The sequence below is a fragment of the Tyto alba genome, unplaced genomic scaffold, assembly GCF_018691265.1.
Source record: "Tyto alba isolate M040663 unplaced genomic scaffold, T.alba_DEE_v4.0 Super-Scaffold_22, whole genome shotgun sequence".
Classification (NCBI taxonomy): Eukaryota; Metazoa; Chordata; class Aves; order Strigiformes; family Tytonidae; genus Tyto; species Tyto alba.
Window position 1 is genome coordinate 10,218,063 of NW_024881296.1, and position 23,999 is coordinate 10,242,061.

The window sequence follows — 23,999 nt, forward strand, 5'->3', positions numbered from 1 at the left end:
AGTGTGTTGCTTAGGTTCTTATTATTTATATTCTTGCTTCCCCTGTACTTGTGTGAACTTCTAAAAGCAACAGTATGTGAAATGCAGCTGAAAATATAATGTATGGAATACTTCAGGGGTTTTATTTTTCTAACTTTTTACATTTTGTACATTAAAATTCATATTCCAAACCAGCTTTCTAAATTGGTTAGCTTAAGAGACTGCACAATTTGGGGAAGAAAAGGAGAGCCCGGTTATTAGTTTTGCCACTGTGTTGCTGTGCTGCTGGGGTCTGGGCAGGCTCAGCATCCCATCTCCCTCTGTGCCTGGAGGTGCCAATTTCCAGGCACAACCCAGCCAAGCTCCCTTACTGACTCAAATGCAGACTTATTTGTGCTGCCTTGGAGAGATTGTTATCTTCACTCCAATTTGGTCACTGGATTTGCAAAATCATCTGAAAACACTGTGCTTATACATAGCCCTTTGGGGTTAGGTCTGAGCAGCCCAAAGGCTTGTCAGTACCATCATATTATCACTGCTCCATATCTGTGTAATACATGCACACTTGAGTTGTTCTATTTTCAGATAGGCCTCTAAGATTTAAAAAAAGAAAAAGAAGATAGGAAGTATTAATCGCTTTTGTCTTCTCTTGGTCTGAAGGAGACCTTTTGGCTTATATGTCTGTGCCTCCCCCATGTGTCTGTAATCTATTTTAATAATTCTTCTTCCGTCTTTTGTTTTGTTCACAGCCTACATGCTGACACACTACCAGTTTTGTTTCCAAAAGAGGAATTCACAGAACTACACAGTGCCTGATCCAACTAGCTGCTTTGATGTTCCTCACTGGACCATGTAGGTAAAATTCAGATAAACATACATATTCACATTATGTATTTCCATGTATTCAGCATATCGGGAAACAGCTGATTTTTGGCAACAGTGCTCACTTTGTGAGGTCAGGGTCTTTTGCAATTTATGGACTGCAAAGTCATTCATTAAGGCCCTCCAACTTTGCGTTGTGTTTCATCATCAACAGGAACACAACTGCAGACCGTCATAGGTCACAATGTGTTTAGTCTCCTTGCCACATCTATTTTAAGTTGTGGGTGCTGGGAACACTGCAATACCTGTCATTCCTGTAGGCGTACCTGAGCTAACTTTAATAGCAGCTGCAGTGGTGCAAACTTCAGTTTAGGCACAAAACCTGGCAAAGAAATTGGATAAGTTCTCAAGCAGTTTGCAAACCCTGAGCTTCTTGTTATTACAACTGCATAGCTAGCAGAATAAGAGCTAACCAGGGTAAGAGCTAGGCTGAACAGGTTTACGTGATTGAATCTCTATGCTTGTCTTAAGAAGAGTAGAGCAGTATCATGGTATTGGTAATCAGGAGAAAGATGCCTTCAGATTATTCCTGTTGATCATCTTGAGCTTCTGCACAAATCTTCAAATTTTCTGAGTTTCAGACAAATTAAAAAATGCAGCTGATATTCCACCTCCAGGATTTATCTGCAGAATAATTCAGTCTTGCAATAGTAGAGGTGGTAATCTAACAAGATAAATTAAATTTCTTGAAAAGTGTGTTTTCCCTTCTGGTTTTGGTAGGCTAGCTGGGTTTAGTTTGAACAAGTCATTTTCCTCTGCAAGAGTGAACCTAGGCAAAGAAGTAAATTGTTCTGATTAAATTGCCAGCATTCATTATCACTTGAAGGCTTTCTCCCTTGCATGTTATACTGTTTTATGTCTCAGTTGCAGTGTCATTTAAAATAATTCACAACAGGCTGTAGTGGTTATGCTATAGCTGGCGTTTCTTTTACATTCCTTGCACATTTCTGTAAAACTTCCACCTTGGTTTGCATTTCTACTTTTGTGCAAATGAACTGTAAACATGGATATGTATGTAGCAGTGGTTTAGATGGCCTGTACTTACACACTCCGGCCCACTCTCCTTACACAGCAAACAGATCTCCTCACGTATTCACTTTAAGGACTGTGGTACTGACAGTTTATTGTGGTTGTTTCTGGAGTGTCTTTGAGATTTCAGTCGCTCGGTTCTGTCTGGAGAAAGCTTCTAACCAAGTCATCTCAGGAAAGCATTTTCATAACATACTGACTGAACCTTTATGACTTCAATACTAACAGCAGGTATCTCAGTTGAATCCTGAACCAATGCTTACTCCTGCTTCCATATCTTGAAATTAGGACATGGTATCTTGCACGCTGTTCCACAGCGGACCTGTTTTCAGTTACAGTTGGTTTTACCTTCCATGTTGTGTTGACCATATTCCAGCTTTACTTAGATGTTTTTTCAGGTATTTTGTGTAAGGTGAAAGGTTGTGGGTTGTGTTTGTTGTGTTGTTTTGTTTTGTTTTGTTTTGTTTTTCCAGATGACAGATTTTCTACGAATAAAATACTGAACACACATACATTTTCTCATTTAGTAGTTAAATTTTGTCACAATTCATAAGTGGCTTGCTAGCTCTAGACTGGAGAAGAGAGTCATGTTCCCTGTTGTGAGTATCCAAAATCTTCCCCAGTTGTAACTGAAGGGCAGGAAAGCAATCCCAAAAGACATTTATTATGCTGGAGAGGATATCAAGTCCAAGGAGAATGCCTTTTCTGTCGGTATGAATGGTACAACTATTCCTTGGCAGGAAATTTTTTAATTGGTGCCAAAATTCAGTGTACACCAAAGGGACTGGAATTGAACTGTGTTCAGTTTTAGCCTAGAAGGAAAGTAACAAAGAAAATACCTGAATTCGTAAAATTAACTTTTGCAAATTTTGTTACTATCCACATCTCTGTCCCTGTATAAACATGTATTATTTGTCACATAGACTCTGATATGACAGTGGGGAAAGAGTGAGCAAAAAATAAATGGTTAAAGCACCAAACCATATAATCTGTCTACAACAAATATAGTAACAAAGTTTTCAGAAAGCAAGAAATTAGTTTTCTTTCTGGTACCAAATTAAAAACAACAAAGCCATTCATGCAAAAAAATCTAATGGATTGTTTTAAATTTACACTACACTATCATGCTACCTAACAAAGGATTATATGTATAACAAAATAATGAAGTAATGTGCTTTACTACCCCCAGTTGTGCAGCGCATTAAATGGAACTTGTCAGTTCATCTGAACAAGTTACATTAGTCAAGAGGAGCGGCATCATTCTGCTTAGAAAAGGTACATTAGCTAGGCTGTTTGGCCTGTCAGAATATTAAAATCTTTCCTTAAATGCAAGGGTAATGGTCACTATGACATGCATTTGTTATTTAACACAAGAAATGCTTGTGCTTTAGTATCTTTTAATATGGATGTCTATAAAGGTTGTAATATAGGACAGCTCTCTAATACAAAGTGCAAATTCTAACATGGTGTAACTTTCAAGTATGAACTAGATAATGTCTGATCTAAGAAGAGCCAGAGGAAATGTCCTTTCTCAGAAGGTTTGTACAGCAGTATATTCATGCTGATTATTATTAAAAAAAAAAGTGATAAAATTAATTCATATTTGTTTCATATAGTAATAAATGTGCTTCAAATATTTTTTCTGCATTTAAATATCTAACTGAAATTTTGTGATATTGAAAAATGAGTCAAGATCTTAATCCAGAGCTAATTGGAACTTTTATTTTTATTTATTTATCTATTTATTTATTCATAGATTTGGTAGTGGGTTAGAACAGAAGAGTAGCTTTGACAAAAAGAATAACCAATTCAAAACATATGTAATTTGTGACTACGGCTGCCATAAGTTCATGCTGTAAGCAGTTGCACAATCAGCCAAATCTTACAGTGCTTACTTGCCTGGTCCCTTTGAAGTGACTTGGCTTGACATTATTTCAGGAGAGGCATCACAGCTTAGACCATTGTGTATCTGTGGCTGGCATGTTGAGCTAATGGTTAATCCATGAGGTCAGGATCCTATTATGCTTTAAAAAGATAATTAATAGCCAAAATTCATTTTCTAAAGACAATTTCCCCTTTGTCTATAGTTATTTAACTGAGTCTGTGTGGTAGCTATTGATGGTGAGGAGAGTACATAGACTGGGGTTCAGTTTATTCATTCATAGTTGCTTATTTATTTGTAAATAGATTATTTTAATTACTTGGAGGAAAAAAGGTGACGCAAACTGGTCATTTGTAATTTGCATCCTGAAAGAAAGTGTACTTTCTATACTATAATTGATTTTTTTCAGAATTTGTGATTTAAATTAAAGATGGAATATTTACATATTTAAATATTTACATATTTAAATGTAAGCATACAAAATATAATTACTCTCAGATGAAACTTCCACTGTGGTATAGTGTAAACAATTCTTTCGTTACATGCATTAAAATCTTGAGTGATTATGGCTGACTTCCATTCCCTCTGAAAAAACAACTTTTATCAACAAAGATCTTTCAGTAGCTTTTTTTGGAGGGAAGACTACTGGTTTTGAGAATTACAAATTTCTATTTCCTCTGGCATTTTAAAAAAATCTTGGGTTTTCTTGTCACATACTTTACCAGACTGATCATGTTTAACTTGTAAGGACTGACTAGTTTGCAGCAGTAGGTGGTATGTGAGATACAGACTTCAGGAGGAGCATGATTTCCATAACCACTTCAAAGGAAATACATTATAAATAAAATACATTTCTCTGGGGGCTTACAAAACCATTCTGTTTATAATTTAAATTACATTAAGCTAAATAAAATAGTACAGTAAAATCCTCAAGGGAAAAATACTTCATTTAAGTTTGAACATTACATTATTTCCATTAATGGGAAGTATTTTACTCTCTAACAGTTTATTTTTCATTGAATATATATAATTAAAAGTATTGTCATTATAGCAGGAGTCATTCTTTCCCATTTTGTGTTACAAGCCTTTCTGTTCAGTAGATTATAGTTTTATTTGCCTACCTTCCTTCATTTCTCACTGCTTTATTCCTGATAACTAACCCTCTGAGCGTCAGTGTATGACAGAATATTGCCACCTCTATGTCGTGCATATTCAACTTAATCAAACTCATACCAGAACTGAGATGCTCAGCCAGCCTGAAGCTTTATATCGAAACCATGGAGTGTGAGGCTTTCTTCTGTTGAAATATTTTAGAGTCTGCTCATCCAAAACATGCAGCTTGCTTCCTGCAAGGTGCTCGCAGGGGTAACTGTTGAGCAGGGTCTGCAACACAAGCAAGAGGATCCATTAGTGTCCTTACTTTATAAATGTAACTTGGACATGCATGTTTGTGCATGTGTGTACATGTGATTTGCTGGTATACATATGGTTTTCTTTTTTTTCTTGCTATAAGTTTATGACTGTTCTGTTTCATATGGGAACCTGATAGGATGTTCCACTTTTAAGTCATGTGGAGATAATATGACTTCAAGAATAAGGTGATTAGGAAAATATTGGAAAACCTCAGTCAACTATCTAATTGTAGGAGTGATTTAATACACCTTCCTTTTCCACCCCATGACAAGAGACCGTACAGACTGAACTAAATCAAGTTATCATTTTCAACATCATGGAAGGCAGTAAATCTGTAGTGCTGAGCTCCTCTAATATTGACAACTTTGCAACATGGGTTTCTGTAGAAATAATCTAAGCATATATAAGCTTACAGAAGCTAAAACGGGTTGTATAATAGAAGCAAGCCAGTTCCATATGTAATACTTATTCCCACTTTAGAGTCAGCTTTAAACCAGCCACTAACTTAAAATTAATCCATATTTAAATTCTAAAACAAGCTTTGTGTTTCATATAAAGTGATTAAAAATATATTTTCCATGGGAAAATAAATCTTTACAGCTAAATATTAACAATATTAAAATATAAAAATAAAAGAAGCCATGCACAAATTTTCCTCTAATTTATAAAATATTTGCTTTTTTTTAAAAAAAGTACTTTCAAAAGGCAATAGTAATTAAAACTAACACTGGATTGAATAAAAACTTTGTTGACCTGACAGTTTTATATTAGACTGAGTAGACTTTGAGGGGAGAAAAAGGTAGTACAAAATATAAAAGCTTAGCCATATTTCCTATTGACTCAGAACCTAAAATTCCATGAAAAATTAAGAAGACAGTCACAAATATCTAAATAATTAATTCCTTCAATATATTGTCTAATATTTTCATTAAGGCTTAAATAAGTTTACAGTTCCATTGTATATCCTTAGGAAACTTTTTTTTTTTTTTCTGCTTTATAAGATTTTTTTTTTCTCCAGTATTATTTATCTGCATTTTAAAACTAGCTTTTGTTCCTACTATAAAAGGTCACCATGTGATTAAGTAATAGAGGTCATGAACTCTGTAATGACATACGGAATTTACTGTACTGTGGCAAGTAGGAATAGATCTGAGTTTTTCTGTATTAATTGTCTCCAAATTGGAGGTGTTGGTGGATGAAAAGCTGGACGTGAGCCAGCAACTTGTGCTTGCAGCCCAGAAAGCCAACTGTCTCCCGGGCTGCATCAAAAGAAGTGCGGCCAGCAGGTCGAGGTAGGGGATTCTGCCCCTCCACTCTGGTGAGACCCCACCCAGAGTGCTGCATCCAGCTCTGGGGTCTCCAGCACAGGAAAGACACGGACCTGTTGGGCCGGGTCCAGAGGAGGCCACAAAAATGATCAGGGGATGGAGCACCTGGCTGATGAGGACAGGCTGTGAGAGTTTGGGTTGTTCAGCCCGGAGAAGGCTCCAGGGAGACCTTATCACAGCCTTTCCGTACTTAAAGGGGGCTTATCAGAAAGGTGGAGACAGGCTTCTTAGTAGGGCCTGTTAGGATAGGACTAGGGGTAACGGTTTTAAACCAAAAGAGGGTAGATTCAGACTAGATAGATATAAGGAAGAAAGTTTTTATGATGAGGGTGGTGAAAACTGGAACAGGTTGCCCAGAGAGGTGGCAGATGCCCCATCCCTGGAAAAATTCAAGGCCAGGTTGGATGGGGCTCTGAGCAACCTGATTTAGTTGAAGATGTCTCTGCCGAGGGCAGGGGGGGCTGGACTAGATGACCTTTAAAGGTCCCTTCCAGCCCAAATTATTCTATGATTCTATGTAATTTATTCAAAAATAGTTTTCATTATGCAGTTACATTATATCATGATTAATTATTTTTTTTCTTTCTTGTCTCCTATTGCTTTCTACCAACCTTAATGTTACTAGAGAATAATGTTATTATTTTAATAAATATATATGCATATATCACCACTTATTTTATTTTGCTCTCTGGGTGGTAGGCTGAATAAAAAGCCAGTTCCTCATTAAAAATGTGAAGGTATTGTGCAGCAGAAGTTCCTATTTCTGTAGGGAAATGTGTGCTTGTATCGCCAACTAAAACTCAATGTGCTAAGGTAGCTCAGGTCGTACTCTCAGGGCTGACTGCTGGATCATTACAGAGAGACAAAGCCCTTGGAGAAATTGAGGTTGGTAGCAAACACTGGAGAGGTGGGGTGGGAGGGCAGCGGTCTTTCCGTCCCCTTCCCCAGATTTTTCTGCAGCTGCGTCCCCCTCGTGTGGCCTGCTCCTCTCCAGACCCACACTATGTAGGTGACTGTCACGTTCTCCTTTTTAAGCCCTCACATGCAAGGACTCAAGGAGGAACTTTCAGTCATTATCATAGTGATATAATCTTAGGACTTCGCAGAAATGTCTGTATGTAGTTGTCATAGAGGTACATAGGTAAAGCTGTGAGGTAACTGGAGTTTTCTTTAATGATTAACTTCAAGACTTTAAAATGAGGCTTTGTTCTGAATTTGCAAATTTGTCCGTTTGACTAGTTGTGCACTTTATCATGCACTGTCTTCATATGTACACAGCTGCCAACGAGGCATGCTCTGAATTGACAGCAAGGCACTAGATTCATGGGTTTTATTCAGAACACCAGTCACAGAAGAACATAGCTGCAAATCCACCAAAACTGTTGTTTCAATGTAATTTATAAAAAAGAAAAAAGTCAGCTTTCAAATGGACAGTTAATGTGAAAAGGAAAATATTTTTATTTCAACATGTCCAAAACTTTCATTACAAAATATTTTCAGCCTTCTGTACATATGATGACACCTCGTCTGCTCTGTTTTTCTAGTTATATTGCTCTGAATGACAATCTCATTTCACATTTGTGCATTTCATATTGTCTCTTGTGATGCTATAGTACTCTCTTGAAATATCCCCTGAAAATCATACTTTTCTTTTATTATTACTTTGAACACTGTGGTGAGTGAGTGAAAATTAAAGATTGCAGTACTAAAGTCAGGTATAGTTCAGGATATGTTAAGTTACTTAAACATATAAAAATGTTTTAACACATATATGTCATGTAAAACGTACTGCATTTATATAGATGTTAGCCACCTCTTCTGTGTTTTCTTATTTAGCCTGTAAGTATTCTGGGGAATGTATTGTGTCTGATGTGTTGATGGCTGCTATCAAAATACAAATAATAAAAGATATCACAGTGGAGATGTCAGACCAGCTGTAGTTAGTAAACAGTGCTGCTTTGAAGAAGAGAATGTAGGAGGAAAGGAAACGGTCCAAACAAAGAAGCTGCATTTGTACCTTTTTGCTGGGATTTTTCAACCTCTTTCCATTTTAGACATCAGAAGAATAAGTGATTATAAAACCAAGCTTTATATTCAGTTCTTGGGCATGAAAGCTAAAGGGGTTCACAGGCAACTCTAGCAAGATGCTCACTGCTGATCTGCCTGGTGCTGGGTGAAATACAAAGCTTATGCTTTCATGCCAGTGTATATCTTCTGCAAAATGCCTGCATTTTATTGGGATATTATAGCAGAGCTGATCCTGCCAAGGAAGGTGCTGAGGGCTCATCCCTAAGGTATAGTAACTCTCAACATCAGCCCCTGTATTTATTTAAATTTAATTGAATACAGTTGTTTGCGTGTGACCAAAAAAAAAGAAAAAAATTCTAAAAGATTTTTAAAATATTTTAAAATCTCTGTTTGTTCAGTGAGGATTCTGAATAGGTGACTTACACAGTCATAGAATGGTTTGGGTTGGAAAGGACCTTAAAGATCATCTAATGCCAACCCCCCTGCCGTGGGCAGGGACACCTTCCACAAGATCAAGAGCTCAAAGCTTCGTTCAGCTTGGCCTTGAACACTTCCAGGGAGGAGGCAGCTGCACCTTGACTGAAGCTGATAGTTTCAAACCAAATTAAGCAGGTTCTAACTTAGGCTTGAAGCATGCACTGATACAGTGTGCATAAGAGAAGAGTTAGAATCACATTCACTGCAACCTGTAACTCCTTTGTTGGCAAGTTTGTAAAACTTATTCTAGTGATTAATAGAAAAGAAGAAATTAATAGCGTGCCTCTATGTTTTTTTGTGGGAGATATTCCATCCCTTATTTTAATTTATATTAGCAGGTTGACCATGTTGACAGATTGACGCTAAAGAATGGAGTTTATGAATGATTGTGTCTTAGGTATAAAATGAATGATTCACTATGATTCTTCAATTTCAAATTTTTATCAAAATTAATTAGTCAAAGGATTAATTTAAAATAATTGTTGTTGTTGCTTTGATGCTTATCTTAAAGTGAAGTGGAAAGTATTTTCAACAACAGCACAACAAACTTGCAGTGTCACACAGTGGCCCAGGGGATGTCCAAGAGGAGGTATTGCAGCGCTTGGGGAAGGTCAGTAGAGAAGCTGTACAACCAAGAGCAGAGCTTTCTGTGGCGTGGTGGCAAGGACTCAGACTCAGTAACCCAGATGCCTTCTGCTTCTATTTGTAACTGGCATTCTGCCAAAGCATTTTCAAGGTCTGTTTCCATTTGTCTTTGTACTCACTTTGAAGATTTTTCCACTGCTCTCTGACATCCATGGGGTCTGATGACAAGGGTCTCAAAGTCTTGTGTGTGATCACTGACCATTTCCTACATAATCGCTAGGTGATAGAGCTGCAGGCAACAGAGCTTTCAAGAGAGGGCTTTTCAGCCTGATTTCTGATTTTCAGGTGAGCTCTAGGCACCACTCCTGTGCCACTTCATCTAAGGTTATTGCAGGCCTGGTGTGACTGTGCAAAGGGTTTTGAACATGTACTGGGCTGCTCATCAGCTAGCATTTACCAATTCGACTGACTTGTAAAAGAAAACTTGAGAAGCAACATTTTGACATAAAATTTGTCAATGACATATGTATTACATGGATATAATGTCTGTCTGCAAAAGTACTGAACCAGATCTTCAGGCTGTGTTACTCCGAATGATTTTTAAAAGTACATCTTCCCTTCTGAAACATTAGTGGACATTGCATGGTTAATAAGAACTAGGTGCACTTAAAGGTCCCTGAGAAAAGAAACAACAGGTGTTTCATGGCAGTCTTTATTTCATATGGGGAACATCAAGTTGTAGATTGGCTGTAATATACGATATTGTTTTATTTCTCTTTCCACAGAAAGTAAGTTGCCTTGTATACCACAGTATTAGAGAAGATGTGGACTCTTTTAAGTTTCTGATCTTTTGTTTGCCAAAGCCACTGCCTCTTTGATGAGCTGCATTTCTACTTTCTTCATGTTGCATCCATTCCTAGTGTCTTGGTTTGAGCCCAGAGGGCAACTGAGCACCATGCAGCCCTTCACTCACCCCTTCCCCCTCAGGAATGGGAAGGAGAAAATAAAGTAAAAGGCTCTGGAATCAATATAAGGACAGGGAGAGGTGATTCACCCATTGCAAAAGACAGACTTGTTAAGGGAAGAGAAAGAACATCACTTTAATTCAAACACTAACAAAAACCCAGCACTTAACAGACAAAGTGGTACAGTGGGAAGCACCACCACTTCCAAAGACACCTCCCCCACCCATCCCTTCTTCCTGGGCTCAGCTCCGCTCCTGTCTCTCTACCTCTTCCCGCAGTGGCACACGGGGTAAGGAATGGGGGTTACAGTCAGCTCACCGCTCCTTCCTTCTTGGGAGGTGGGATGAACGCTGCACATTCCTCCCCTGTTCCATGTGGCTCCCCCTCACAGGAGACAGTCTTCTGTGAACCTTCTCCACAGTGAGTCCTTCCCATGAGATGCAGCCATTCCCACGCTGCTCTGGCGTGAGTCACCCCCATGTGTTGCACTCCTCCCAGCACCGAACTACAACAGTGGGGGCTGCTTCTCCCCTTGGTGTGGGCTCCTCCACAGACTTCAGGTTGACCTCTGCTCCTCCATGGTCCTCCACGGGTGGCAGGGTGGGCAGCCCTGACATCTCACCACAAGATACGGGGTGGCTCTGCTCTGGTGCACCTCCCCCATGTCCTTCTGCCTTCCACTGACCTGGGTGTTTGCATAAGTGTCCTTCTCATAACTCCTCCTTACAAGTCCCCACCTCCTCTCAGGTTCCCCTTCTTAAATATTATCACAGAGGCTCGGCCACCATCACTAATTGGCTCAGCCTTGGTGCAGAGTCAGGTCCAACTTGGAGCCAGGAGAGCTTCAAGAAGCTTCTCACAGGGGCTGTCACTGTAGCCCCCTCCCCGCTACCAAAAACCCCACCACAGAAACTCAACACCGAGTAATTCCTTTTCCTGTAAATAGCAGCCAAGGTTGACTAATTATTATTATCCATTATCTTTATGCATCTGTCTTGTTGGGACTATTTGGATTATATGCCTAAAACCGAGTCAGGATTAAGAAAGATTTAAAACACTGACAAATCCATTTTCTTATTGCTCCTCTTTTTAATTGGGGTAAAGTCAGAAACCTGAGGACTACCAAACCATGCATCCCTTTTTTTCTCTAGCCAACATGTTTTTCATTAACGGAGGTTCTATTAGGAATTTTTTGGTTATCTAATTGCTGAAGAGGCCTTTGGGACAAACTGTGCTGAGTAGCTACCAAAAATATAAAGGGTTGTGTAATGCATTAGATGTCATTAAATGCTTAAATTAGATCCCTAGTGCACACATGTACAATCATTACTACTTGTAATATGTATCAACAGTTTTAGCTCTAAAAATTTAAGCTCAAGCTCCGTAGTAGCCACTGTCATTAATTTGTTGGGACCATTTCTCAGTACACCTAGGGATTTGTTGGAGAGGGTCAGTAATTAGTGGGAGATTTGCTGAGGTTTCTTTCTCTTTTTAAAGATAGTTTTATTTCAGTGGTTTCAGTAAGTCTGATTAGCTTTTGGCAATTTAAAGAAATGAAAAGAGCAAATCTTGAACTGAGAAGAAATGCCTATATTCTTCTGGGTCCTGATTTCTGCTAACGCTGCCCGTTGAGTAGAACAATTCTACAGGAGACTGTCTATCACTTATACTAAACTAGAGAATCAAGGAAATAAAGCTTTAAAACGTTCAAGACAAGAAAGTAGAGAGCTGCCTGGAAAAGAGAAATATTGTTAGAAAAATGATTTCAAGTTGGTAGGACTTATTTCTAAGGGGGAGAAAAAAGAGAGAGAGAAAAGATGTTATTTTTAACAACACTTAGAGGAGATAGGACTTCATCTTTTAAAACTCCTGTGGAGGACCCCTATATGCTAAGCTACACAGAATTTAATCTACCTCTGAAAGATGAAAGGATGAGGTGAGCCTGCCAGAATTTAAACCTCTGCTTCCAGGGAGTATAGGTTTTTCTACCATAGTGATTAGATCTCAAAGCTACTTTCTCTGGCTATAAATCCCTCTAAATCATAGCTTTAAAGTATTGTATACAAACTGACTGCATCTCCATGAGGTAGCAAGGAGCCTCCATTATTTCAGTGTAGGAACCAAGAGGATTGTAAGTCAGGTATTTGAGAAAAACAAAGACTATTCTTGGTTGGTTTCTTCTTGCTCAGTCCTTTTCCATGTAGGGTACTCATGGCATAAATAAATAATACAGCTTTGATTTTCCAGATCAGTTTCTGATGTAAAGATCCCAAAATGTTGGGTTGTATATTTCTTACATATCAGATTTAGAAAGTTCCGTGCGGATTAAGCCAAGGGGATTCCTTTCTTTATCTATGTATTTATGTACGCATGTATTTGTTTGTTTTATTTGTTGCTACATTTGCTCTCATGGCTGCAAGTTTAAAACTGGTGGTATTCTGTTATTCCACTTTTGTGAAGCTTAAATAAGCACATGATAATGTCAACACAGAAAATCAGGTGACTGCTCTTGGTCTCCTATTAACTTAATAGCTAAAAAAGACCAGACTTTGTATGTAGAATTATATAGGTAAAAGCAGTATGTTTTGTTGTTTTATTTTAAATAGTATTGTATACAATTAATATGAATGAAAACATCTGTTTTCTTGAAATTTATGATGAAATGTAATATTTTCATTTTAGTGAAAGTCTATACATTATCATCCGAAACTGACTTTTTAAGTTAAACATAAGCAGATACATCAAATGTTTTTGCATCATTTTTTTTTTATTTTAAAATTATATATTTTTTTTCAGTAACTCTGAATTTTTCATATAGTGTGATATAAATAACCTAAATAGTGACTTGTTGCATCTAGGAATGAATTGTTTCTGTGAACTATCGAGTTACATCAATTTTCAGAAGAATATAAAAGTTTTTCCCACATAAAAAGAGATAGAATAAGTTGCTACTTCAGTGTTTTGGTTTTGTTACTGGTTCTTTTCCAGATTTTTCCAGTGGTCTCACTATTAGGGAACTACACACATAGATTTTTATGTTTTTAACCTTTATGTGATTGCTGTCATAGGTGGAAAGCACATGCCAGATAATATCTAGCTCTTTATTTTTCATTAATTAAATATGAATATGTAAGTAAGAAAATAAAGGAGAATATAAAGTGATTAATACCTTGTTTTTATGAGACAGATGTAATAGCACCACCTTATGAAAGTTGTGTGAAGGAGTAAATAAGTTGTGGGTTACTGGAAGTGTCTAAAGGAGGTTAAACTTTTAACAAGAAGTTTGTTTTTTTTTTTTTTTAGTTTTTTGGGAGAGTTTGTTTTGTTTTTTTTTTTTTTTGTTGTTGTTGTTTTTGGTTTTTTGGTTTTTTTTAGAATAAAATAACCTATTTCTGAAGAGTTTTCTGACCCAGAATACCAAATTTACTAGATGTTGGTAATGGCTGTAAACTCAGTTGTAAGTGAAGATTGGGTCAAAGAGGAGAAGCACGTGATTTCCAAGCTTTGTGCCAGTGGGAGGGACATGAACCCAGGATTTTTCTGCCCCATTTACAGGGAGCTGAGTAGCAGCAGCAACAGTATTGCACTGGGAAAAGCAGTGCATTCCTGCATTTCTCACCTTTGCACAGATGTATGAAAAGCAGGGTGGTCAGGATAGTCCACCTTATCTGTTTTTCATCAGAAAAAAAGCAAGGACAATCAGTCCTTCGACATGTGCAAACACATCTCTTGTGAAAAAGTTGGGCATCTGGCTATGACTGAATGGGCTTGTATGTGTGTTTCATAAATATAATAGACCAAGGAAGCAGAACATTTATACAATACTGTTAATCTCAGAATAGTACAGGTGACTTTTATCTGCAACTTCTGATAATGACGGGATAGGAAGCATGGATAAACTGTGGGAGACTGCCGGCTCAGATCAGATCCCAGTAAGCCAGGACTTGGGAGCACAGCTGTCTGAAGGCAAGCACGGCTCTCTCCTATCCCCAGGTGCAGATGCCTGTATCAAGGTACCTGTTGCTATGCTTGGCCCTCCTCAGAGGTATGTGACAACTGGGCAGCAGTGGATATGGTCTAAGCTTCAATACGATTTTAAAGCAGCCTAATTGTCATAGATCAGTATTGCAAGGAAGAAATTCTACAAAATCAACATGAGGGACGTGTGATCTGTTCAAAGCATGACTTCTTACAGCAAACTGTGTTAGAGCAAGCTGGCAGGTAATACAAGGGGTAGGGTTGCTGTAAGCACAAAAATCACATGACCTGAAAGCACAGCTATCTAATGCCAGTATGAATTTATTATTCCATTTTAATAGTCAAAAAGTAAATCCTGGTGTAATGTTCATCAGAAGCCACTAGAAAAAAAATCCTTAGTAACAATACTATGCTCAGTGTCCTTCCTGATCTCTACATTCAGAACTGGTCATTCTGAATGTATGATTTTTTTCTTTTTTTTTTTTTTTTTGGTCAATGAGCTATTTCCTGTTACAAAGGCTGGAACGGGAAAACAGTAGAACATACACTGAAATTCTTAATCTGGGGTTGTTTAGAGACTTCTAAATTCGGATCGTAAGACACACTTATCTAGTAAGCAATAGGGTTTGCAAACACAAAATAATTGTTTTATAGTGGACATGTTGATTGCTTGATAGATGTTGTTCTCTGTCACTTTTAATGATGTCCTTCCCATAACAATATTGTAATATCTTTTGGATATGAAGTGATCACTTATCACGTATGCAAAGAAACATGTCCAGTATTGTGTTCTGTTGTGGAATGGTTCTCCTGAGGCATTTACATTGCTAAGGAAGGATAAAAATTATTGAGGCAAGGTTGTGGTTGTTCTTTGTTTCTGTGGGAATTCATTCCTTGTATTCTGACTAATTTCTAGGAAAACTTTCTCTACTTCCCATGTAATCAGTGTCCCTGTAGAAATTTCTATTATGCCAAAGAAGTCACATGTTTGTAAAAAGATCAGTCCCTAGAGGACAACTTGAAATATTACTCCCAGATGGATCAGTCTGAACAATGCATTGTCAAAATGTAATCATGTTTAGGTTCCTGCCCATTAAGCGATTCTGCCATTAGTGTTTATGACATTTTGGTTGTGCAGCTGAAAATGTCATGCAGTATTATTTTCTATTCACTACTGCATACCATGTAACACTGAAGTCCTCTCTTGTTCTGCATGAAGTTTCCTCTGTAAATTGCTTTCCTTCAAAAAACAAAGCTTCTGCCATCCTGTCTGTCCCTTCATAGTCAGTCCAAACAGGGATAAGTTAAGGGAATTTGTCACAGTGGAAGCACTGGAAGAGCTTCAGGAAACTGGTGAGCACATAGATTAACTCTCACTGAGCTTAGCTGCTGCTCATGAGCATGCAGGAGGGAGATAAATGAAAGAGAAAATTGTTTGGTTTTCACACATTGAGAAGCATCAGAAACCTCCACCCTACTCAAGATTTCTTATACATCTAGGAAAAATCTCTGGTATACTACAGATGCTGCTGCCACTCATGCAGATTTAGGAAGCCTTCTTCCACTAGATTTTAACCTTTGATGAGGTGGAGAAGGAATATAATATTTGTAAAAACAACTAATTAACCAAGATATATTTTACATTTATATCAGTTCTATTTCTTGCTATGTCTGTTGGAGCAAGGTCACCTTTTAAATAAGCAAAATATTAGCTCTGGCTTCCCATCCCTTGAAAATTAAATAGTATCTAAAAAGTACCTTCATAAACATATCATCAACATGATATCATACTTGTTGTATCTTGTGAATCTGCATAACACATTTATTCAGTCTGAAGGCCAAAAGACTATTGCTATCTCTTAGTCCACTAACTTTGAGGATTCAGATAGTCAAAAGAAGCTCCTTCCATCTTCCTTGCTTTCATCTTCTGTGCTTTATCACCTGTAGTTGGGGCTCTTTGAACTTACTGTCAATCCATTATTATTCATTGTCTGCTTACGGGGTCTTCAGTTATACCTATGCTTTTCACAGGTGCTACCAAAGAAATCTTAATATAATGTGTTACAGAGATAGCTGAGGCTACATACCTTCAAATGCTAGGAACTTTTTATGAAAGTTCAGAACCTTATTCAGCCTAAATATGTATACAGATACATATTTTTTAAAGGAAGGAAGGAAATAAATCTGAATTTTAATTCTGTGTAGGCACTGTAGCAAACAATAGAACTAGTGAGTGGATGGCAATGTTGTCTGTAGAAAAAATAGGAACAAACTGGTTTCAATTAAATTTTCTTTGGAGAAGTGAGGGGGAAGGAGAGAGAGAGGGAGACCAACAGGAGTAATGTGATGTTTCAATACTTAAAGGGATTTTATAGGAAGGATGGAGAGACTTTTTACCAGGGCATATAGTGATAGGACAAAGTGTAATGGTTTTAAGTTAAAAGAAGATTGATTTAGGCTAGATATAAGGAAGAAATTCTCTACTCTAAGGAATGATGAGACACTGAAACAGGATTCCCAGAGAAACTGTGGATGCCCCATCCTAGGAAATGTCCAAGGTCAGATTGGACAGGGCTTTGAGCAGCCTTGTCTAGTGGAATGTGTCCCTGCTGATGTCAAGGGGGTTGGACGATACGACCTTTAAAGGTCCCTTCCAACACAAACCATTCTGTAATTCCATGATTCATCCTATGATTCTGTGTAGGAGACAGTCTTTGCTTTAAATCAGTCAAGCAGAGGGTTTGAATTGCTATCTGTATCCTCATGGAAAAGCTCCAGACCTTGCGTTAGTATATATTCTGGTAAATATAAGTTTATCTATCCTAGTTATACTTTAAAAAATTAAGTTCCACTTCTCTCCTAATGAAGAACAGAAAAGTGAAACCATGATCTCTCAAATGTTTCTGCGTGTGTGAGGATGTTTTCCAATAAGATCTACTTGAGTATGCATTTTTGTTTTCAAAGTTGGTCTTAGCACAAGAAAGAACATTTCACTTTATTTTCCCAATTTTCTAATTTAAACAGTGCATACAATAATATCTTTTTATGAACTCTCAGAGAACTCCAGAAACGTTGAGTCATATATTACTACATTTGTTTGTATTACCCTAATTCTGGTTAAGAAGTGTATTCTTAGATCTGTATAATGATTTTTACCTGCATCCTGGTTTATATTTTGAGAGAATCACTATAATGACCAGTCTGCTTTACCCCCGATCTAAGGTAGTTTCATAGACAATTTGTGAGGGCTTAATATGAAACTGTGTCCCCCAGTTGCTCTATTTCTTTGAGCCATTTTCAGACTTTCCTCACAAACCAAGGATGTTGCACTTACGTAATGAGGCAAACCCTCCTAATCTGCTAAGGTTTTAAGACCAAGCCCTTCACTTTCTCCAGAAATTTGCAGAGATGGGTTTGAGATAAAGTTTTCAGTCTGTATTGTTATGCCCTTTTAAAGCACAGCTCCTCCTGTTACACTAGGGAAAAACAACAGCTTGATTTCAAAGTCGAAAAGTATTTGTTGTTAGTCAAGTTGTTAGCATTTCTTAGCTTTTCTATTTCTTTTCATAATTTTCTCTTTCATCGTTTTAATGTATATATGCTCAATGAATTAAGATGTTCTCACTACAAATCAAAACCTTCGCAAGGAGGATCCTGTATCTGGACTTCTGTGAGGAATCTTGATATCCTGATGTGGCCCATGTTTTTGGCCTTATTTTCCATCTTTTCAGTTGTGTCAGCCACAGAGGTGACAGGGAAATATAGTTAACACAATAATTTTTCCCTATCTTATTCCCAAGTTACCAGCATGTTTTGGTTTTTTTTAATCTTGTATACAGTAACCTATTCTAACTTGAATACACTGTGTGAGACAGAGACAAAAAAAAAAAAAATTAAAAAAGGCAGATGTGTTTTTTTAAAAAAGTATGGACAAGAGGAAATTTTGATTTAATTTTTTTTTCCCTTGGTAGAGATAGCTGCAATTTTTAAAATATTGTTTTCTTAATGTCCTAATCCCTGGAACTGTGAATAAGTTTTCCTCCTTTTCTTTAAGATTTTTTTTTTAATATAAATAGAGCTATTTGAAAGGTGTTGTCAGATTTTATCTTTCTATGATTGCAGAGGTATGCCAGGAACAAGACAACAGTTCCCAAAAGAATGTATCTCTATTTAACCAGAGTTAAAGCTAGTTGCACCAGTGATTAGATTAGCCTATCACCAATACTTTTATTTCCAGATTAATTTCCTGCATGATTTTCATCTGGTTTAGATAACAGTTAAATGATGTTTGTACACTTTCTGATCCATGACTATGATTTTTTCTCCTAAATAATACATCATGCCAGCACTTAATCAAAGTAGCTAAACCAAGGACTGATCCAATGACCGACTGACTTTGGAGGAGTAGGGAAGGAAGTGGGAAACTGTCTTGATTTTCCCCCTGCTTAGCGTACACAGGTGCTAAAAGCATCAAAGATCTGATACTCAGGGCAGCATAACCTCTTCCAGATTTTGCAGAAAATAAGAAAACTCAATCATAAATTCTAGGTTTGATACAGATTTTACTCCAGAGCAAGCCAAAAGCCCCAGAAAGAGTTGGATTCCTCTTCATACCTGGTTCCTGGTATATCTGCCCATCCATTTTTGTCTCCTCTAAGCAATGCGCATTGCCGTTTCTTCTTGGTCCACATGAGTGTCATTGGTTTGGGTTCTCCTTGCTGTCACTGACCTCTTCAGGAATTAGGGGCTATACTGGCTTTGAGGGCATGTGGTAGGGCAACTGGGCCAGTTAGGATTTATGTCTAAATAAGTCCATGGTTTGAAATGGCAGTGATCTACATTATCAGAAAAAAAATCCACTTCTCTTTTGTACACTTTTGATTTCTTGGATTGCTTCTTTGTTTTGATGCCATTCACTGTTTAATGTTGTTTGTCCTTATGCCTGTATTCCACTGCTTTTGTTATAATTTACTAATGAACTGTAATTGCAAATTTGCAGTAATAACCATTAATGGGGAAGAATGGAAAGAAATAACAGTATGAGGCTACATATTCATCTTTAGGTAGCAGGACTAGATTTATTATATATGCCAAATTCCAAGACAAAGTTCAGTTTCCAAGGCTTCTGGGTGAGATTTAAGATCAGAGCATAATTGCTTTGGTTATGTCCATTGTGAGGTTTTTGGAGGATAATTTGAAGGAGATATTTTGGATAATTACAACTTACAGGAGAAACTCAAAAAGATGTCTTAAGATCTAAACTCTGTAAAACCACGGAGGAAACTAAATGACACCTTGCTGCAAACTCAAATAGCTATAGTTTACACATATCTAGTATTTTTCTTGAAAGTAAAAAATACCCAATTTGATGTCTAGTAGTCTAATAGAGCACAGCATATTATGTGTTCCTGCCAAATTGTTCTATCATGCAGGTGGTTCTTCCGTTTCCTGTAGTAAAGTTGTATTGCTTTTGGGTTATTATTAATTATTTAGGCAAAAAATGGTTATAAGATTTGTGTGAGATTTTTTTTTTTTTTTTGCTTAAAATCCACAATAAACTAAGGAAATATTAGAATAAACCTCTATAAAATTTCATAAGAGTAAACTATGAATTTCTATCTGTAAAGAAATTAGCAAAACTGAAATGCTACTGTTGTCATTTTACTGCAGTTGTCTCTCTGAATAATTTTTTGACATACCTTTCATGGGTTCAAGGGAAAGAGAGTAATTCTACCATTCTGCCACCTGCAAGCACATCTTAAAAGGGACATAAACTCCTGCAACATTGTAAGGTCTGGAAGTAAGACAGTAAGGGGCAGCATCTGCTGGTACTGCAGATGGCTGCAGAACTACCAAGTGCCTAAAGCCAGCTTGCATTTGCAAGGGGTTCCTGGAACCTCTCATACTTAGTCTTGAGTTTAGCCTTGTTTCCTAGTAGAGTTCCCTGAATCGGTAATTCCCGGTGATGCTCTTTATGTGAAGCTCCTTGGAGGAATGAAAGCTGCCCAAGAGAGCAATCATGGGAGCCTCAGTGGCTGCACCAAGAACAGTGGCCTCCCCCAGAGATGCCATCCTCTCTATAAATATTAACTATTATTTTTGATAATTACAATCAGCATTGTTCCTGCATAGATGAGGACATCCTTAGATCCTATTTTTGTTTAGAGATGAATTGATACCATTTTTGCCAAGCTTCTTGGTTGATATCATTGATATTTAAGGTAAGGAGAACTTGAGCATTGATAAAAAATTATATGTATAGTTCACCTCAAAGATCAATTTACAATTTTTTTAAATACCAGTTTTTCATTCTTAGCTTTCAATCAGTAAGGTGAAAAGAACATGGTGGCATCATGAAAAGATCATGATTCCTGCATATGTATAGTGGTCTGTTTTCAAAATAGGCCGTGGAGTTTTTATTCACCAGACTGTGATGAACTGATGGCTGTATCTACAGTGTAATCACTTGAGATAATGTGCCTCATATAAACATCTCATGGCTGTCTTAGATTTGCTGGATCTGGGATTATTAGAGTTCAGTTCAAGTTGGCAGCCTGCATACCCACCCAACTTCTCAGACAGGCTGTGCAGTCAGTGTGTTAACTGACCTGTGGCTTCGTGTTGCTGCAGCCATTATTAACCTTCAGTATCATCAAACTAAAGTCTCTTTGCCCGTGTAACTATTAAAGCTTCTAGCATTTTAGTTGAACAGGGAATGCAAAATGAACTGTCAGCATCAGGTCTTTGCATTGATTTTATGGGGCATGTGTACTTACCATTTCACCAATGCATTCTTGGCCAAATGGAATCAGACAGCTGTTATTCAGCTTAGACATTAGAACTGAAAATTATAATCAAATACTTTCTCATATCTTAGTTAATCTCAAACTTTATAGCTGTGCTTAAAGGTAGATGCAATATGAATAAACATCCCTTAAGAGTCTTTAGTGTGGTAATATGCTGGATTCCTTTTAATTTAAAGCAGCATGCTCTGCAAACCATACTGACATTGACCATACTGGATTTTAAATAATGCTGATTACTCTGCAGTACCTCAATCCATGGAAGTATTTGCAGGCTTCTCTTAGGCTTTCTTTGGCTCTGAAAAGCCAAGTCCAGGGAATATATAGCCAGGCCTGATGTTTATCTTTCATATAATACATACAAAATGTCAAAGCCATTCTGAGCACAGCCAGAATACATTTTTAATTAGGGTCTGCAACCTCATACTACAAAAGGTGACCCACGTTGTCATCTCTGTCCAGAGAGCACATCTGAGTTTTTCCAGCAGGAAGCCCAGGCTCAGGAGAAGGTGGCTCTTCTGGAGTTTTCAGGCTTCAGAGGCTTGATTTTGCCAGCTAGTCAAGTAAGCAACAATGACAGAAACACTGCACCCACTAACACAATTCAGAGTTGTGCTGCAGCAGGAAGTTGCTCTGTGATCTTATGCACTTCCAGGGACATTTATTTTCCTGTTTTTTGGTCTGTATGCACATGCTGGTTGGTTTTCTATCTGTCTGATGAAGACTGCAGTTTGGTACATGGTTGGTGTGCACAAGTTGCAGGCTTGCATCTTCACTACCCCTGGTTAGTCCCCTTTGGAAGAAGCTGTCCCTTTGTGATATATGCACTGCTTTATGTACAGTCTCATGAGCAAATAAATTCTCTGTGAGTTCCCCTCACAATCCTATGCTGTGATATGGATAAGCAGAATTTAATAATAAAATACGTGCTTCAGCATAAGGCGGAATTCCGACATGGCCCTTTTCAAATTAGAAGAGCATCTGTGTTTGATTTATTTGTCCTTTTGTGCTTATTTTTTGAGGTTTTGGGGTATTTTTTAAGCATTCTCAAAGACACTTAACTCCTCTGGATCCGCATTTTGCATATGTGTCATCAAAACAACCTATTTATCTTCTGACTTTTTTGATACAATAGCTGTTGATACCAAATAACCTCTCACTTTGCAAATTCAATTTCTGAGGAACATATTTACCCCTTTCACTCTCATTAAAAGGGAATAAAACACTTGTATATTTCTCCCTGGGTGCAAATAAGGGAAACCTTCGGTCTTAAAACAAAATTGATACATAAAATAATCTTCTCTCTACTGATCATTCCTGCTTTCCCATCTCAAATTGCAAATTAAAAATTCAATAACCCAGATGTATTTATATAACATTACAACATTTTTAAACTTAAGAAAACAAAAGCTAAGCCACTGTTTTGCTGGACTTTGATGAAGGATAAACTTGGCCTAAACATTGCCTTTGGGGCAGGTTTTTTTTTGGTCAGCTGTCTGATTTTGTTTGTTAGGATTTATTACGTGCTGATATTATATAAACACATCTAAGTAACTGCATTATTTTATTCGTAACTACAGAGCAGCAGAAATCAGAAGGCAGAGAACATCTCTGGGATGAGAAATGCTACCGAGGGGTCTCAGGTGTCAGTAGAGGGTGTCAGCAGGGCACTGGGCATGAGCACATTCAAATCGTGCTCCTGCAGGACAGGGCTGCTGCATCATGATGTTGCTATGTCCACATTTGTGCAAGAATCTGGCATGTTTCAGTCGCTTAGATACCATTCAGAATAACCTGCTCTGGATTAAAACCATAGAAATATAAAAAGGAAAGTAGACTTTACAAAACTGTATGATCTGCCTGAAGAACTCACCATCAGAAAGTGTTTCAAGATACAAAGTTATATTTTCCTGGACTTTACATGTTACAGACAACATGTTGAAGCTACGTTACAGGATGTTCCATAAGCCATTTACAGTAGGTCTCCCTTGGTTCTAATAATAAGCATTTTTTTCTAAATCATTGCAGGGTTCACAGTCAGTATGACCTCTTACCACCCTTGCTTTTGTTTACGGTCATTACTTTTATATTATTATCACCTTACATTTTTTTGGCATAAAAGAAAACACAGAGGGCAAGAAAATAACATTATCATCAACAATCATGAACTTCCTGTATTTTTATATTCATTCACTTTACCAAGTATGTCAAATTAATTTCTCCTTCTGGCTAGAAAATTCAGGACACGATTAAAGTGAGTATATGTAATAAAAATACTAATCTATGGTAGATTTCTCAAGTAATACTTATGATTATAATGAAAGCTTATTTTACTGAAACTGAACAGGTATAGCTTTATATGGACAAAGAGAAAGCCAAAACTTAACTCATGAAATTATACACTGTCTATAATAAGAAAGGTTTAAAATTCCCTAATCCCTGGATTTATCAAATTATATTTAATGTATTCCAGATGTATTCCCAAAAAACATGGAAGAGTTCTGTCTTCTCCAAATCCATCAGTTGGTGTCCTTTCAGTTACAGTTGAACTGCTTTGGGTCCGTGTATATATATGTAGTTACATGTTTTTGAAGGTAACTTATTTATGGATTATCCATAGTTAATTCTGTCTTTTGTTCAATCACTGGGC

General features: G+C 37.3%; 1 protein-coding gene across 1 annotated transcript in view; it reads left to right on the top strand.

Moving 5' to 3' along the window:
• Positions 1-733: 733 nt before the first annotated feature.
• The window catches only part of CHRM3 (cholinergic receptor muscarinic 3), a 127,974-nt gene continuing 104,708 nt past the window's right edge, over positions 734-23,999 (top strand). Inside the window, exon 1 of the mRNA XM_033009707.2 lies at positions 734-831. Within this exon, the coding sequence (XP_032865598.2) occupies positions 734-831 (98 nt within the window). The remainder of the gene's footprint in view (positions 832-23,999) is intronic.